Source organism: Cenococcum geophilum, assembly GCF_001692895.1.
Source record: "Cenococcum geophilum 1.58 unplaced genomic scaffold K441scaffold_3, whole genome shotgun sequence".
Classification (NCBI taxonomy): domain Eukaryota; kingdom Fungi; phylum Ascomycota; class Dothideomycetes; order Gloniales; family Gloniaceae; genus Cenococcum; species Cenococcum geophilum.
Genome location: NW_027137561.1, coordinates 4,361,781 through 4,381,650, shown reverse-complemented (window position 1 = coordinate 4,381,650; position 19,870 = coordinate 4,361,781). Strand labels below are relative to the sequence as shown.

Genomic DNA, 19,870 nt, shown 5'->3' with positions numbered 1-19,870 from the left:
ATATTATAAAATAGCCCTATTTAGTTAACTTGTCCACTATTACTAAGATTATATTATACTCTTATCTAGTAATAGAATCTCTTAACTTTAGTAACTTTATAATAAAGTCCTATAATATAACTTTCTATAGTCTTTCTAGTATTTTAATAGGTTATAGTTTTTTATATAGCTTATACCTTATTAGTTTATTCCTTTAGCAATTTAAATATTTTTTATAGTTTGCCTTGCTAACCCCTAAATTCTATTAATAATATACTCCTCTTAAAGTCTTAACACTAAGCCTATAGCTCCGTTGTGTCCTTAAGTTATTCCCTTATAAAATTCTCTAATAAATTGCCTCTTAATTAATTTCAGAATATACGTTACTTCTCTATTTTTGTACTATTCTAAGTCTAGATCTTTAAGTTATACTTCTTAAATTTTTTACGTCTAATCGCTTTCTAGTAACTTATACTCTTAGGTTACTATAATTTTAGGGTAATTATATCTAATTAATCCGTTACTATTTTTGTGTAGTATTGCCCCTAATAGTTTCTTATTATTCTATAATTTAGCCTTTCTGTTTAATATATCTACTCTTATATTTTTAGTACCCTTAGTATACTAAATCTTAAAATAGTATTCTATAAGTATCTTTGCCTATCTAACCTATCTTTAGTTAAGTTCTTTTGTTATTAGGAACCCCGTTAGGTTCTTAAAATCCGTTTTAACTATAAATAGTTTCTCTATGTCTTATAAGAATGCTCTCTATTTCTTAAGTACTATAACTATGCTTAATAACTCCTTATTATAGATATTATAGTTTAACTTTAGTAGTATTATTTTCCGGCTATAGTACGCCACTGGGTGCTATATGTTTCTATACTTCTATAGTAAATATACTTCTAATATAAAGTCTAATACGTCCGTTTCTACGGTTTTCTTTAACCCTAATTAGTAGATTTTAAAGATTGGCTTCTAGGTAAATAACTCCTTAAGTTCTTTAAACAACTTTTTTTACTTATTTCCCTATACCTATAGTTTCTCTTTCTTTATAAGTCTGGTAAAGGGTTTAATATTCTTTAACTATTATGCTATAAACCTTTTATAGTAGTTATAGAACTCTAAAAATAACCTTAATTACATTATATTCTCTAGTTCTTACTAACTTACTATAGCTTTAATCTTCTTTAGGTCTATACTAATATAACCTAGTTTAATAATAAATCTAATAAAATCTGTCTTCCTAATAAAGAACTTATATTTCTTAATTGCTACTAGCATCTATTCTTCCTATAGTCTCCTTAAGACCCATTTAACGTATTCTCTGTGCTCTTCCTTAGTTATTAAGTAGATAATAATGTTGTTAAGGTATACTATAATAAACTTATTAAGGTGTTCTCCTAATATACTGTTAATTCGCTTCTAGAACGTCGCTAGTGCGTTTATAAGTCTAAATTATATAACTAATAGTTTATATAGTCCTTCCTTTAACCTAAAGGCTGCCTTTTATTTATCGCCGTCCTTAATCCTAATTTAATAGTATGCCTATCTTAGATCTATTTCCATAAAGATTTGCGCATTACCTATTCAATTCTAAATTTTGCTAATTAAGGGTAAAGAATACCAATTCTTCCTAGTAATGCTATTTAACTACTTATAGTTAATACATAGCCTAAGCTTTCTGTTCTTTTTTAGTATAAATAGTACTAGATATTCTACTAATAACTGCGATGGTCTAATGTATCCCTTTTATAGGTTTTCTTAGATAAACTCTTTAAGTGCTTTTGACTCTTCTTTAGTTGGTTTATAAATTAGAAAGAACGTTAGACTTATTTTTAGTTCTAATTCTATCTTATAATCCTATACTATATACTCTAACAGCTTCTTACTTTTTAGGCTTTATAGCTTCTTACTGTACTCATAGTATCTCTTTAGTATATAACTTAAGCCTTACTTAGTCTCTTTATATATTGCTCTAACTTAGTACTATACTATTTTGGTTTGCTATCGCATTTTATATTATTAAGTATTTCTAATATTAACCTATCCTATAATCTAATTAATCTTTAAATTATATTCCTATAACTAAGGTATTTTTAGTACTGCCTTATTCCTTCCTAATAGTAAGATATTAAAAGATATCTTAATCTGTCTCCCTTTAATGGTTATCTAAATAGGTCCTATTTTAAGATTAATAATACCTCCTTTATAGGCTATTAGATCTCCTAAAATTATAACTAATAGGTAAGGATGCTCCTTCTGTTTATAAGGTAGTTCTATCCTTTATACTACTACTAGTAAAATATGGTTCCGTATTACTCTACTATCTATTAGTACTTTAAACTATTAATCTTGCCAATTAACTTATAAATTTAGGTGTTGTCCTTAAATTCCTTTAAGGGTCTAAGGCTCTACTACTGGCTCCTTTTAGTTTCGTAGGCCTCTACTTTTCCTAACTATTAGCTGCTAGATCCTGTTATACTTAGCTTACTCTTTAGCTAATATTTAGTTCGATTTTTATCCTTAATATATTATAGATAAGTATTCTCTGGGTATTTCTACTACTATTATCTGTCTAAGCATTCTTCCGTAAGGAATCCCCTTAGTTAAAATATTAAGTCTCCTAACCCTTAAACTTCTATTAGATGCCACCTGTGTATATATTTAGCTTTTTATACTATCGCTTATCTAGCGCCTAATATATCCTTATAGGGTACTTCCGATTTTTTTTTCTTTAGATTCTTATATATATTGTATATATTATCTATATATATAATCTATACTAATATGTAATACGCTAGGTACTTTAGGTTAACTCTTAACTCTTCTTTATCCTTAAGTTTAAACCTTTATCTAGCTAATCTAAACACTAATTTATTATTTATAGGTACTATAATTTACCTCTTACTCCTCTAGTCCTCTAATCTCTCTTCTAGGTTTTTTAATATTATAATTAATGCTCCCTTAATGTAACTTATACGTTTTCCCGTAATTACTTAGTCTTAAACAACTTTTTTTATCTAGCTATATATAAAAGTCTTCCCACTTATTATTATGTCGCTGCCTATACTACTTTTAGTATAGCTCTATAAGCGTATACAATCTATTAGTAAGAAAATATCTTGTTATTACTACATTATTATAACCTTTAGTATACCTTTCTTTAAATTTAGTTAGAACCCCTAAGTCCTCTTCTTATTCTAGTTCTTTAAGCCACTTTACTCTTAGCGTGCCTACTCTAAGCCTATTAGTAATTTTTTGTATAGGTACTCTAACCCTAAGTCTACCTAGTATTCTTAACCCTTAGTAGCCTCTTTATTCTTACTACGCTTTAATTTAATTCTTAAATTCTTCCTAGTCTTCTCCTGGTTTACGTCTAGCCTTAAAATCCTCTAAATTTATAACCTTTATTATTCTAGTGTTAACTGTTTAACTCTAAGGCTAAATACTTTATTTACCTGTTATAAGACTCTTTCCCTTTTTTACGGAAGTCTTATCTTCCTAATCTCTTGCCTTAATTTATCCTTATAGATAACTAGCTTATACTTTTATCCGTTCTTTAGAATCTTAAGCCTTTAGCCTTTTACCTTTATTAAGTACTAAAGTAGTTTACTATTTTACTTCTCTTACGTCTTGTAAAGTAATAGATATTATATCTAATAGAGTCTTAATCCCTATTATTAATCCTTCCTCTATAGTAGATTTAACTTTTACTTCTATTATAATATCTCTAAGGTTTATATGCTCTTAGTAAGCTGCCTTTATTACCTTATTATTGCTAAATATTTTGCCTATATTAAATTTATCGTCCTTAATATCCAATCTGCGTAATATTTTATTAGTTCCTCTAAACTCTAATAATTTTAGCTTCTGTGGCTAATGGCTTACGCTATACTTATCGTCTTTATAAATTTAGTATACGTTATTATAATAAAACGCAAAACTTTTAATTAAACACTCTTTGGTTCATCGCAGTATACTATTATCTCTTTATATATATATATCGTCTGCTAGTCTAGTTCCCTTTACTATATAGTTACTCTAACTATCTTTATAGTTTTTAGCAAAATACCCCTATTTTCTATAATTTATATAAGCTTCTTTTTTAAACCATTTCTTTTATTATAGAGTCCGCCTAAATATCTTCTCTTACTAAGATCCCTGGTTTAGCCTTTACTCCCTAGACCTATAATTACTTAATCTTTATCCTCTAGGTTTCTATAGTCGTTTTATCCATCTCTTATAGGCTTCTTTAGTACTACTTAGGTCTATTAGCTCTGTGCTATACTATAATTTCTAACTTTAACTTTATCGTTGCGTGCCTTACGTCTTATATAACTATAAAACTCTATCCTAACCTTTTTTAGTCTGCTCTCTTTAGTAGATCCTATTATTAATCTTAATTGCTTAATTAATTAATTCCCTAAGAGTATCCGCATCTTCTATTAAGATAATTACGTCTTAGACTTTAGCCTTAAGTCTCTATTTATACTATACTATAAGCGCCTTATTATTCTACTTAACCTATATAGCTAGTGTTTAAAATTATATCGTATACTTAATTGCTAAAGTTCTCGATACTAGGTTTTAAAGCTTTCTCTTTACTATAGTAGTTACCTCTAGGTCTCTAAATATTTACGTTAGGCGTTCTATAAATCCGTTCCAACTAGTAAACATATCTTATACCTCTTAGTTAGTAGTTGCTATGCTGTTTTCTTATACCTCCGTTAGATAAGGCTTAAACTACTTAAGTACCCTTTTTGTTAGGAATAGTCCTATATAGGTAACTTGGTCTATAGCCATAGCTAGCTTTACTCCTTTATATATAACCTTAAAGTACATTTATATAAGAAATCTCTTAAGCTTTAACCTTTCCCCTAAGAATCGCTTAATAGATAGTAGCTTAACCTTAGCTACTTTAATTCTATTAATTCTTTCTTTAAGTATCCTATTATTATCTGTATAAGAGGCCAGTCTAACCAAAACGTATAATTATTTAATTAATAGTGTAGAATAAGAGTTATAGGTAAGTAGAAGATAAGTTAAGGTAGAATAAGCTTTACGTAATAAAGGATAAATGCTTTTTAACCTCTTCTATTTAGAGATTAATTGCTAGTTCTTCTTTAGAGGAGAACTAGCTCCCTATATAATCCTTTTAAGACATTAGTAAAACACTTTACCCCTTATTTATCTAATTATGTCTTTTAAAATATAGATAGAATATAGATAAAACCTTCTTCTATCTTATCTAATATGTACCTTTTAGGGGATTCCGTTATAATTGCCTCCCCTTTAAGGGTTTTAGTTCTTTAAGACTTTACCTCTACTAAGCTTTTATAGAGTTCCGGCTAAAACTACTAGGGAAAATTCTTAGTAGAAAGGTACTTTATAATATAGCTTATAGCCGGTTCTTTACTAGCGTAAAACCTTACTTTATTTTTAGTTTCTCCACTCTTTTTCTACTATAGCTTTTTATAATGCCTTTATAATGGAACTATAATAATAATAATAATAATAATTAGATGGGATTTACCTTTCTTATTATAAGAGTTTGTTATAAGTTAATCTAGAAGTTGTCCTATATAACGCGTCTACTAGCTACTATCCCTATTTACCTAAAATAGGTTTTAATAATAATATCTTTATTTTAATTTTCTTCTAGTTTATAAGCTACCGCCTCTTACGCGTTTTTTATTAATAATACCATTTATCTTGTTTTTTAGTAAACTGTTTTTACTATATTTTAGCTTTTAGCCTCTATATTTCTAGCTATTCTTTTATAACTACTTTATTCTCTTCTTATAATATATCTATAAGCAATAAAATCCCTATTTTATCTCCGTTAATAATACTAACTTTCCGTAGTATTCTCTTATAATAGCTTATAATTATACTACGCGTCCCTAAACTAGTAGTAGTATTATTTTAATACCACCCTAGACCACCTCTATTACTTCTATAGTAATTTCTCTAAAGTGCTGCCGTTATTACGTTTACGCGCTTATACTAGACCTGTTCTATACCTATAAAATATCTTACTTTAGTAAAAATTAATTTAAGTGTTCCTATTACCATAGTAGAAGAAAAACCTATATTTTAGTATTTTCTATTCTATCCTATTCTAAATTTTACTAATTATATTAGATCCCCGCTATTTATATATATAAGACTTATAAGCTCTAGCGCGCTATCTAGGATTTTTACCTATATCTAAATAGTAACAAATAGGAATAAAAGGTATCTACCCTTACTTATAGGCTCTTTAATTTAATAAGGGTTTTTACTACTATAGAGACGTAATAATTTTAGATATATAGTATCTAAGAGTGTATATACAAGTAGCTTACCCTTATAAATAATAATATTTGTGTTACGGACGCTTTAAGTACGATGTTACGACTACTAGAAGAGGAGTTGGAAGAAGCTAGTTGGTTAATACAAGTATGGTCTAGGATAGAACCCATAGAATCATGTGACGAGAAATAGTAAGCGAGGTCACATGACATACTACGTATTGAACGAGAGGAACGAAAGGAATTTACATACCTTACGTATAACACGTATATTACGTATAAGAAGGATTTTATAGGAGTACGGTTGTGTATTTAAGGACCCTTAATCCCTACCTAGATAGTTCCTTCCTTATAGTGATTCTTAGAATATAATTAGAGTTAATCTATTAGGCAACCACTCTACCAGTTATTATTACGTTGTTAACTTTCTATATTACCTATATACCTAGCCTATTAACGAGTCCACCGTAGTTCTTACTATAAGACCCTATTATATAATTACTACCTAGTTACGGTATTAGAAGTTAAACAATATACCACTAAAAGCAGCCATAATAACGCTATTAATGGTAGTAATAACCTTAGGGTTAGGTAATAATACTAGTATAGTAGATACTAACTCGCAACTAGTTATAGTTAGATAGTTATAGGTAATAGTTAATTAGTTAACAGATAATAACATAGTACTTAAAAATAGGGTTAACGGAATAGAAGTAGCTAAGGTTAAGTTACCTTTAATTAAACAATTCTTAGGAGAGAGATTAAAGCTTAAAGGATTCCTTACGTAAATATACTTTAAAGTTACACAGGAAGGAGTAAAGTTGGCAATACCTATAGATTAAGTAGCGTATATAGGATTGTTCCTAACAGGAAGGGCGCTTAAATAGTTTAAACCCTACCTTACGGAAATATAGGACAATAGTATAATAACCATTAATTAGGAGGTATAATATATGTTTATAAGCTAGACTAGATTTATAAAACGATTAATATAAATATTTGGGGACCTAGAAGCAATAACTATAATAAAGAAAAAGCTTTAGGACCTAATACAGCAAATTTTAGTAATTAAGTACATAATATAGTTTTAGACGTTGGCTATATAAGTTAAATAAAACAATAAGGCGCTTATAGTACAGTATAAATAGGGACTTAAGGTAAAAGTCTAGGACGTAATTATTCTAATAAAAGATGCGGATACCCTTAGGGAATTAATAGATTAAGTAATTAAGATTAATAATAGGATCTTCTAAAGGGAATAGGCTAAGAAAGGCTAGGATAGAGTTTTATAGTTATATAAGGCGTAGAATACGCAACGACTAAAGCTAAATTAAAAACTATAGTATGGCGCAGAGCTAATAGACCTAAGTAGTACTAAAGAAAACTATAGAAAATAGAGAAAATAATTATAGAAACCTAGAAGTTAAGGATTAAGTAATTATAGGACTAAGAAGTATAGGCTAAACCAAGAATCTTAATAGTAGAAGACGTTTAAGCGGACTTTATAGTAAAAGCAATAGTTTAAAGATAGAGCTTATATAAATTGCGGAAAATAGGGTTATTTTGCTAGAGACTATAGAAGTGGTTAGAGTTACTATGTAGTAAAGGAAACTAAACTAATAGTATATAATATATACGTATAGAGGGATAATAGTATACTATAAGGAACAAAAGAGTGTTTAATTAGAAGTTTTATGTTTTATTATAATAATATATACTAAATTTATAAAGACGCTAAGTACGGTATAAGCTATTAGCTATAAAAGCTAAAGTTAAAAGGACTTAAAGGAACTAAAGAGTTAGATAAAGAATAAGATTAACTTTATAAGCTAGATTAAGATATTATAGCAATATATAGATAAAGATTAGTAATAATAATAATAAAGTCAGAGTACTTATTAATTAACAGCAATAAGGTAAAAAAGGGAACTAACTAGGGGTATCTAAACCTTAATAATATAATAGAAGTAGAGACCGAAACCGCTATAGAGCAAGGTTTAGTAACGGGTATTATAATACCGTTAGATATAATATCCATCGCTTTATAAGACGGAAGGAGTAATATTTAAAGGTGATTAAGTAAGTAGACGACTACTAGTGCTAGCTTACCACTTAATAAAGGTAAAAGGCCAAAGGCTTAAGATTCTTAAAATAAGATAAGGTATGCTTAGGGACCTATAACGGATAATAATCAATAGAGTAGAGTAACGGCTTAGTTTAGCGATATATAAATAAGCACAGGATAAAGTTTCCTAAAGGTATAAGATTCTTAAAGCGAGATAAGTAAGATTTAAGACTTTTAAGATAAGATAAAAATACTAGTAAAGCCTAGTTAGACTAAGGCTAGAGTATAGCTTAAGAAAGAAGCGAGCTTAGGATTAAAGAATCTAAGGGACTAAGAATTTGGAGTATAAATAAGGACACCTATAAGTAAGAGGTAAGAGGCTTCGCTATAGATTAAGGAATCTATAGTATAAATAGTAGTTAGATTAGGAGACAAATATATAAACCTAGAAGACTTACTAGGGGAACGTAGTATTTAGCCTAAAGATTAAAAAGTTGATACTATAATTAAGAAGTAAGAGAACTTTAAGGATCTAATTATAAGACGTAAATAATAAGAAACTATAGATAAGTTTAGAGCAAGAATCCTTATATAGTAAAAATAGAAACTAGATATAAGATCTAGTATACTAGGTTATATATAAGATAGAACACCGGTATAAAGAATTACTAATAGGCTAAAAGTAGGCACGCTAAGAGCTAAGTGGCTTACTAAACTGGAAAATAAAGAGGATCTAGGGATTCTAACTAGGTTTAAGAAACGGCATATAAAAGGCTGTTATAACGTAGTAATAAGAAAATACTTTCTTATGGATAAGCCGTATATACTCTAATAGCTGTACTAAAGGTGGTATAGGTAAAGACATAATAACGAGTAGGAAGATTTCTATATATAGTTAAATAAGAGAGTTATTTAGGATTACCTAATTACGGAAAAAGTAATAAATTATATTAAGGGAGCCTTAATTATAATATTAAAAGATCTAAAGTAATAATTAGAGGACTAGAGAAGTGAAAGACGTATTGTAGTACCTATAAATAAAGTTATAACGTTTAGATTAACATAATAGAGGTTTAAACTTAAGGATAAAGATAAGTTAAGAGTTAACCTAAAGCACCTAGTACACTATACGCTATTATAGATTGTATACGTAGACGATATATACAAAATGTATAAAAATTTAAAAGAGAAAAACTAGAAATACCCTATAAGGATGTATTAGGCGCTAGATAAGCAATAGTATAGAAATGCTAAGTATATACACAGCTAGCATTTAGTAGAAGTTTAGGAGTTAGGAGACTTAATACTTTAACTAAAAAGATTTCTTATAGAAGAATACTTAAATAGACGATAGTAGTGGGAATATTTAAAGAATATATGTCTATAGTATATTAAGGATAAAAGGCGAATAAAGTATTAGCTAAAGAGTAAGTTAAGTATATAAGGATCTAGTAGCCAATAGTTAGGAAAAGTAGAGGCCTATAGAACTAGAGGGAGCTAGTAGTAAAGCCTTAAACCCTTAAAGGAATTTAAGGATAATACCTAAATTTATAAGTTAAATAGTAAGATTAAGAGTTTAAAGTATTATTAGATAGTGGAGCAATAAGAAACTATATCTTACTAGCAGTAGTTAAAAGGATAGGGCTACTATATAGGTAAAAGGAGCACCCTTATCTATTAGTTACAATTTTAGGAGATCTAATAGCCTATAAAGGAGGCATTATTAATCTTAAAACAGGACCTATTTAGATAACCATTAAAGGGAGATAAATTAAGATGTCTTTTAATATATTACTATTAGGGAATAATAAGGCAGTATTAGAAATGCCTTAGTTATAGGAATACAATCTAAGGATTAATTAGATTATAGGTTAGATTAATATTAGAAATATATAATAACATAAGATACAATAATAAGCTAAGATAGTATAGTACTAAGTAGGGGTGACCTATAAAGAAACAGATAAAGGACTAAGTTATATACTAAAGACATACTATAAGTATGGTAAGAAACTATGGTTACTAAAAAGTAAAAAGCTATTAGAATATATAGCGTGGGACTATAAAATAGAATTAAAACTAGAAATAAGTCTAAGGTTCTTTCTAATTTATAAGCTTACTAAGGAAGAAGGTAAAGTACTAAAAGAGTTTATTTAGGAGAACTTATAAAAGGGATATATTAGACTATCGTAGTTATTAGCAGATTATCCAGTACTATTCGTACTAAAGAAAAATAGAAAACTTAGGCTATGTATTAACTATAGACAGTTAAACAGTATTATTAAAAAGGATAGGTATCCTTTACCCTTAATTAGCGAAATCTAAGATAGGATTAGTAATGCGTAAATCTTTACAAAAATATATCTAAGATGGGTATACTATTAGATTAAAATTAAAGAAGGTAACGAATAAAAGGCAGCCTTTAGGTTAAAGGAAGGACTATATAAACTATTAGTTATATAATTCGGGCTTATAAACGTACTAGCAACGTTCTAGAAATATATTAACAATATATTAAGAGAATACTTAGATAAATTTATTATGGTATACCTTAATAATATTATTATTTACTTAATAAGTAAGGAAGAGCACGGAGAATATATTAAATAGGTCTTAAAGAGACTATAGGAAAAGCAAATGCTAGTAGTAATTAAAAAATATAAGTTCTTTACTAAAAAGATAAATTTTATTAGATTTATTATCGAACTAGGCTAACTTAGTATAGATTTAAAGAAGATTAAGGCTATAGTAAATTGGTAAAAACTAGAAAACGTTATGTAGTTAAGGTCGTTTCTAAGGTTTTATAATTACTGTAAAAGATTTATAGCTTAATAGTTAAAGAATATTAAGCTATTTATAAGGTTAATAAAGAAAAAAGAACCTTAGGTATAGGGAGAAGAGCAAAGGAAACTATTTAAGAAGGTTAAGAAGTTATTTACTTAAGACCCAGTCTTTAAAATCTACTAACTAAAACTAGAGATAGTAGTTGAAATAGACGTATTAGATTTTATACTAAGGGCGTACTTCCTATAGAAATATAAAGATAGATAGCACCTAGTGGCATACTATAGTTAAAAAATAATACTACTAGAACTGAACTATAACATCTATAACAAAGAGTTATTAGGTATAGTTACAGTATTTTAGAAATAGAGAGCATTCTTATAAGGTATAGAAACGCTATTTATAGTTAAGACGGATTATAAAAACCTAATAGGGTTCCTAATAACGAAAGAACTTAATTAAAGGTAGATTAGATGGGTAGAAATATTTACAGAATACTATTTTAAGATTTAGTATATTAAAGGTATAGATAATATATAAGCAAATGCTTTAAGTAGAAAGGCTAAATTATAAAATAATAAAAAGCTATTAGGGGCTTTACTACAAAAAGATATAGACGGATTAATTAGATATAATTATCTAAAAATTATAGTAATAAGAGAAATTAGTTAGACCCACGAATTACTAGAGAATAATTAGTTATAAAAAATCTAAGATATATAAGTAGAGGATCTAAACTTAGAGTAGTATAAAAACTAAGAAGTAATATACGTGCCAAGAAATATTATAAAAGAGTTTATTAAGTTATTCTATAGGGGATTAACTTAAGGATATAATGGAGCTATAGGCTTAGTATTAAGACTTTAAGAGAAATATATTATTAATAGAATTTAGGGACTAGCGAGATAAGTTATAAAGGAATATTTAGATTACTAAAGAAATAAACTAATAAGATATAAGCTATATAGAGGGCTATAACCTATTAAAATACTAGAGAGACTATAGGAGGTTATATTATAGGACTTTATTATAAAGTTACTAAAATTAAGAGATCCTATTACTGGGCAAGATTATAACGTAATTTTAGTAATAGTAGACAAGCTAATAAAGTAGGGATACTTTATAGCCTATATAAAGGAAATCTTAGTAAAGAATATTACTAAAATCTATATTAAAGAAGTATTCGCAAGATACAGAGCACTAAGTAAAATTATATTAGATAGAGATCTAAGATTTATAGCAGTATTTTAGAAGGTATTCTTAGCAGAATAAGGAGTTTAAGTAGTAACTTCTACTATATATTATCTGCAGATAAACGGTTAAACGGAAAGACTAAATTAGATACTAGAGTAGTATCTAAGACATTACGTTAATTATATATAGAATAATTAGGTATTATTACTACTAATTATATAATTTATATATAATGCCACACTATAAGAAGAAATAGGTATATTACTATTTAAGGCAAATTACGGATATAAGCTAAGAATATCGTTATTACTATAATAAGCGAAAAAGATAAGTAGCATAGCTAAAGAAAGAATAGAAACTTTAATAATTCTTTATAAAAACCTTACGGAAACAGCTAAGGTAGTATGGTAAAGAATAAAAAAGTATTACAATACTAAGAGATCTTAAGGAGGGAGATAAAGTATGGCTACTATACAAAAATTTTAAGAGTTAATAACTAAGTAAAAAGTTAGACTATATTAGACTAGGACCTTTTAAAATTATATAAAAGATTTTACTAGTTATATTTAAGTTAAACCTATTAGCTAAAATAAAGATTTATCCCGTATAATATATTATAATGCTAAAACTAGTATATAGAAATATTAAGCCACTAGTCTACGAAGCAGACACATATAGAGGATAAGAGGAAGATAAATAGCAAGTTTTAAAGATCGTTAGTTATAAGAATATAGACGATAAAACATAGTATAAAGTAAAGTAAATAGGCTATAATAAGACTACCTAGGAGCTACTAGAAAATTTAAAGAACGCTATAGGAAAGGTATAGGAGTATTAGAAGAGAAAAGGTTAAACAGTATTAATAAAAAAGAATTACTAAAAAACAAACCACCTAAGGGGGATATAGGAAGAACAATTGCTAAACTACTTAAAGTTATTTCCTTCTCTATTAGAAGAGAATCCGTTTTTTTATTGCTAAGTTTTTATAAACCTTATTTTATAAGTTTCTACTTCTTAAAACGGACCTTTTTACAAACTTTCTTAAGATAAAGTAGTTAAGCGGATACCGCGATGCGAGTATTTAGGGCCTTTTACTCCGTATTCTAAGAACGCTTAAGCTTAGTAAGGGCCTGCGCTAGGTTACTATTAAGCTTTATAGTAATAGATTAAATATAAGACCCTATAATAAATTACTTAGGGAACTTAAAGACTATTAAGAGTAATAGGACGTGTATATTTAGTATTAGTGTTACAAACGCTTTAAGTACAATGTTACGACTACTTAGAGAAGAGTTGGAAGAAGCTAGTTGGTTAATATAGGTACGGTCTAGGATAGATCCAGTAGAACTATATAACGAGGAATAGTAAGTAGAGTTACGTAATATAATCTGTGTAATCTATATAATCTATAAGATCTGTTATAGAGCGAATAGAGCAGACGGAGTAGATAGAGTAACGACTTTCTTAGGAGTACGGATGTGTATTTAAAGGACTACAGTCCCTACCTAGATAGTTCCTTCCTTATAGTAATTCTTAGAATATAATTAAAGTTAATCTGTTAGGTAACTACTCTACCAGTTATTATTATATTGTTAACTTTCTATATTACCTATATACCTAGCCTATTAATAAGTCCACCGTAGTTCTTGCTGTAAGGCTTTGTTACACAATTACTACCTAGTTATAGTATTAAAAGTTAAATAATATACTACTAAAAGCAGCTATAATAACGCTATTAACGGCAGCAACGACCTTAGGGTTAGGTAACAACACTAGTATAGTAAATATTAACTTATAACTAGTTATAGTCGGATAGTTATAGGTAATAGTTAATTAGTTAATAGATAATAATACAGTACTTAAAAATAGGGTTAATAGAATAGGAGTAGCTAAGGTTAAGTTACCTTTAATTAAATAATTCTTAGGAGAGAGATTAAAGCTTAAAGGATTTCTTATATAAATACACTTTAAAGTTATATAGAAAGGAGTGAAGTTAGTAATACCTATAGATTAAGTAGCGTACGTAGGATTATTCCTAATGGGAAGGGCGCTTAAATGGTTTAAACCCTACCTTACGGAAATATAGGATAATAGTATAATAACTACTAATTAGGAGGTATAATATATATTTATAAGCTAGACTAAATTCGCGAAATAATTAATATAAATATTTAGGGACCTAGAAGCAATAACTATAGTAAAAAAAAGCTTTAGGACCTAATAAAGTAAACCTTAGTAATTAAGTATATAACGCAGTTTTAGATATTAGCTATATAAGTTAAATAAAATAATAAGGCGCTTATAGTATAGTATAAATAGGGACTTAAGGTAAAAGTCTAAAACGTAATTATTCTAATAGAAGATACGGATACCCTTAGGGAATTAATAAATTAAGCGATTAAGATTAATAATAGGATCTTCTAAAGGGAATAGGCTAAGAGAGGCTAGAATAGAGTTTTATAGTTATATAAGGCGCAGAGTATATAATAACTAAAGCTAAATTAGAAACTATAGTATAACGCAAAGCTAATAGACCTAAGTGGTACTAAAGAAACCTATAAGAAATAGAGAAAACAACTATAAAAACCTAAAAGTTAAGAATTAAGTAATTATAGAACTAAGGAGCATAGGCTAAATTAAGGATCTTAATAGCAGAAGATATTTAAGCGGACTCTATAGTAAAAGCAATAGTTTAAAGACGGAGCTTATATAAATTATAGAAAATAGGGTTATTTTACTAGAGACTATAGAAGTAGTTAGAGTTACTACGTAGTAAAGGGAACTAGACTAATAGTATATAACACACATATATAGAGGGATAATAGTGCACTATAAGGAACAAAAGAATGTTTAATTAGAAGTTTTGTGTTTTGTTATAATAACGCATACTAAATTTATAAAGACGCTAAGTATAGCGTAAGCTATTAGCTATAAGAGCCAGAGTTAAAAAGACTTAAAGAAACTAAAAAGTTAGATAAAGAATAAAATTAACTCTATAAGCTAGATTAAGATATTACAGTAATATATAGACAAAAATTAGTAATAATAACAATAGAGTTAGAGTACTTATTAATTAACAGCAATAAGGTAGAAAAGGGAACTAACTAGGGGTATCTAAACCTTAATAACGCAATAAAAGCAGAGACTAAAACCGCTATAGAGTAAGGTTTAGTAACGGGTATTATAACACCGTTAAATATAATATCCATCGCTTTATAAGACGGAAGAAGTAATATCTAAAGGCGATTAAGTAAGTAGACAACTGCTAGTACTAGCTTACCACTTAATAAAGGTAAAAGGCTAAAGGCTTAAGATTCTTAAGATAAGATAAGAAACGACTAAGATTCTTAAGACGAGATAAGGCATACTTAGGGACCTATAATAGACGATAACCAATGGAGCAGAGCAACGGCTTAGTTTAGCAATATATAAATAAGCTTAGGATGAAGTTTCCTAAAGGTATAAGATTCTTAAAGCGAGGTAAGTAAGATTTAAGACTCTTAAGATAAGATAAAAATACCAGTAAAGCCTAATTAAACTAAGGCTAGAGTATAGCTTAAAAAAGAAGTAAGCTTAGGATTAAAGAATCTAAAGGACTAAGAATTTAGAGTATAAATAAGGACACCCATAAGCAAGAGGTAAGAGGCTTCGCTATAGATTAGATAATCTATAATATAAACAGTAGTTAGACTGGGAGACAGATATATAGACCTAGAAGACTTACTAGGGGAATATAGTGTTCAGCCTAAAGATTAAAAAGTCAATATTATAATTAAGAAGTAAGAGAACTTTAAGGATCTAATTATAAGACATAAACAATAAGAAACTATAGATAAATTTAAAGTAAGAATCCTCGTATAGTAAGAACAGAAACTAAATATAAGTATACTAGGTCGTATACGGGACAGAGCACCAGTATAAAGAATTACTAATAGGCTAAAAGTAGGTACGCTAAAAGCTAAGTAGCTTACTAAACTAGAAAATAAAGAGTATTTAGGGATTCTAACTAGGTTTAAGGAACGGCATATAAAAGGCTATTACAACGTAGTAATAAGAAGATACTTCCTTACGGACAAACCATATACACTATAATAGCTATACTAAAGATAGTATAGGCAGAGACATAATAACGAGTAGGAAGATTTCTATATATAGTTAGATAAGAGAGTTATTTAGGACTACTTAATTACGGAAAAAGTAATAAATTATATTAAGGGAGCCTTAATTATAATATTAAAAGATCTAAAGTAATAATTAAAGAACTAGAGAAGTAAAAGACGTATCTTAGTACCTGTAAATAAAGTTATAACGTTTAGATTTAATATAATAAAGATTTAAACTTAAGGATAAAGATAAATTAAGAGTTAACCTAAAGCACCTAGCGTACTATACGCTATTATAGATTGCATATATAGATAATATATACAATATACATAAAAAAAATTTTAAAAAAACCGGAAATACCCTATAAGGATATATTAGGCGCTAGATAAGTAATAGTATAAAAATACTAAGTATATACACAGCTAGCATTTAGTAGAAGTTTAGAAGTTAGGAGACTTAATACTTTAACTAGAAAGATTTCTTATAAAAAAATACTTAAATAGATAATAGTGGTAGGAATATCTAGAGAACATATATCTATAGTATATTAAGGATAAAAAGCGAATAAAGTATTGGCTAAAGAGTAAGTTAAGTGTATAAGGATTTAGTAGCTAATAGTTAGAAAAAGTAAAGGCCTACAGAACTAGAGGGAGCTAGTAGTAAAGCCTTAGACCCTTAAAGGAATTTAAAAATAATACCTAAATTTATAAGTTAAATAGTAAGATTAACAGTTTAAAGTATTAATAGATAGTAAAGTAATAAGGGACTATATTTTACTAGTAGTAGTAAAATAGATGGGGCTACTATATAGATAGAAAGAGCACCTATATTTACTAGTTATAATCTTAGGAGATCTAATAGCCTATAGAGGAGGTATTATTAATCTTAAAACAGGACCTATTTAGATAACCATTAAAGGGAGATAAATTAAAATGTCTTTTAATATATTACTATTAGGGAATAATAAGGCAGTATTAGGAATGCCTTAGTTATAAAAATATAATCTAAAGATTAATTAGGTTATAGGTTAGGTTAATATTAAAAATACTTAACGCTATAAGATACAATAATAAGCTAAAATGGTATAGTATTAAGTAGGGGCAACCTATAAAGAAATAGATAAAGGACTAAGTTATATACTAAAGAGATACCATAAGTACGGCAAAAAACTATAGTTACTAAAAAGTAAGAAGCTATTAAAGTATATAGTATAGGACTATAAAATAGAATTAGAACTAGGAATAAGTCTAAGGTTCTTTTTAATTTATAAGCTTACTAAGGAAAAAGGAAGAGTATTAAAAGAGTTTATCTAGGAGAACTTATAAAAGGGATATATTAGACTATTATAGTCTTTAGCAGGTTATCTAGTACTATTTATACTAAAGAAAAATGGAAAACTTAGGCTATATATTAACTATAGACAGTTAAATAGCATTACTAGGAAGGATAAGTATCCTTTACCCTTAATTAGTAAAATCTAAGATATAATTAGTAATATATAAATCTTTATAAAGATAGATCTAAGATAGGCGTACTATTAGATTAGAATTAAGGAAGGTAATAAATAAAAGGCAGCCTTTAGGTTAAAGAAAGGACTATATAAACTATTAGTAATATAATTTAGGCTTATAAACGTACTAGTAACGTTCCAGAAATGTATTAATAATATATTAAGAGAATACTTAGATAAATTTATTATAGTATATCTTAATAATATTATTATCTACTTAATAAGTATGGAAGAGTATGGAGAATATATTAAATAGGTCTTAAAGAGACTACAGGAAGAGTAGATACTAGTAGTAATTAAAAAATACGAGTTCTTTACTAGAAAGATAGATTTTGTTAAATTTATTATTAAACTAGGCTAACTTAGTATAGATTTAAAGAAGATCGAGGCTATAATAAATTAGTAAGAATTAGAGAACGTTATATAGTTAAGGTTATTTCTAGGGTTTTATAATTACTGCAAAAGGTTTATAGCTTAATAGTTAAAGAATATTAAGCCATTTATAAGGTTAATAAAGAAAGAAGAACTTTAAATATAGGGAAAAAAGTAAAGGAAACTATTTAAGGAGGTTAAGGAGTTATTTACTTAAGACCCAATCCTTAAAATCTATTAACTAAAGCTAGAGACAGTAGTTAAAATAGATGTATTAGACTTTATACTAGGGGTATACTTTCTATAAAAAATATAAGGACGGATAGTACCTAGTAGCATATTATAGTTAAAAGATAATACTACTAAAACTAAACTATAACATCTATAATAAGGAGTTATTAGGTATAGTTATAGTACTTTAGAAATAAAGAGTATTTTTATAAAGTATAGAGAAGCTATTTATAGTTAAAATAGATTATAAGAACCTAATAGGGTTCCTAATAATAAAAGAACTTAATTAAAGGCAGGTTAGATAGGCAAAGATACTTATAAAATACTATTTTAAGATTTAGTATACTAAGGGTACAGATAATACACGAGCAGATACTCTAAGTAGAAAGGCTAAACTACAAAATAATAAAAAGCCATTAGGGGCTTTACTGTAAAAAGATATAGATAGATTAATTAGATACAATTATCCGAAAATTATAGTAATAAGAGAAATTAATTAGACCTATAAGGCACTAAAAAGTATATAGTTATAAAAGATCTAAGACGTATAGGCAGAGGATTTAGACTTAGAGTAGTATAAAAACTAAAAAGTAACGTATATACTAAGAAACATTATAAAAGAGTTTATTAAGTTATTCTATAAGGGATTAACTTAAGGACATAACGGAGCTATAGGCTTAGTATTAAGACTTTAGGAGGAGTATATTATTAATAAAATTTAGGGACTAGCGAGACAAGTTATAAAGAAATATTTAAATTATTAAAGGAATAAACTAGTAAGATATAAGCTATATAGAGGGCTATAACCTATTAAAATACTAGAGAGACTATAGGAAGTTATATTATAGGACTTTATTATAAAGTTACTAAAATTAAGAGATCCTATTACCGAGTAAGATTATAACGCAATTTTAGTAATAGTAGACAAGCTAATAAAGTAGGGATACTTTATAGCCTATATAAAGGAAATCTTAGCAAAAGATATTGCTAAAATCTATATTAAAAAAGTATTTATAAGATATAGGGCACTAAGTAAGATTATATTAGATAGAGATTTAAGATTTATAACAGTATTTTAAAAGGTATTCCTAGTAGAATAAGGGGTTTAAGCAGCAACTTCCACTATATATTATCCGCAAATAGACGGTTAAATAAAAAGACTAAATTAGACACTAGAGTAGTATCTAAAATACTATATTAATTACGCATAGAATAATTAGGTATTATTATTACCAGTTATATAGTTTATATATAATATAACACCTTAAGAAGAAATGGGAATACTACTATTTAAGGCAAATTATAGATATAAGCTAAGAATATTACTATTACTAC

At 27.5% G+C, this 19,870-nt stretch overlaps 1 protein-coding gene across 1 annotated transcript; it reads right to left on the bottom strand.

Annotated features, from left to right (window-relative positions):
• Positions 1 to 1,143: 1,143 nt before the first annotated feature.
• Positions 1,144 to 1,398, bottom strand: K441DRAFT_536571 (uncharacterized protein; the record flags this gene model as incomplete). The annotated part of the gene is made up of 2 exons (XM_067642425.1): positions 1,144 to 1,263; positions 1,291 to 1,398. Coding segments are annotated over 2 exons (228 nt in total), but the record flags the coding sequence as incomplete, so codon positions are not given.
• Between the last annotated feature and the right edge of the window lie 18,472 nt (positions 1,399 to 19,870).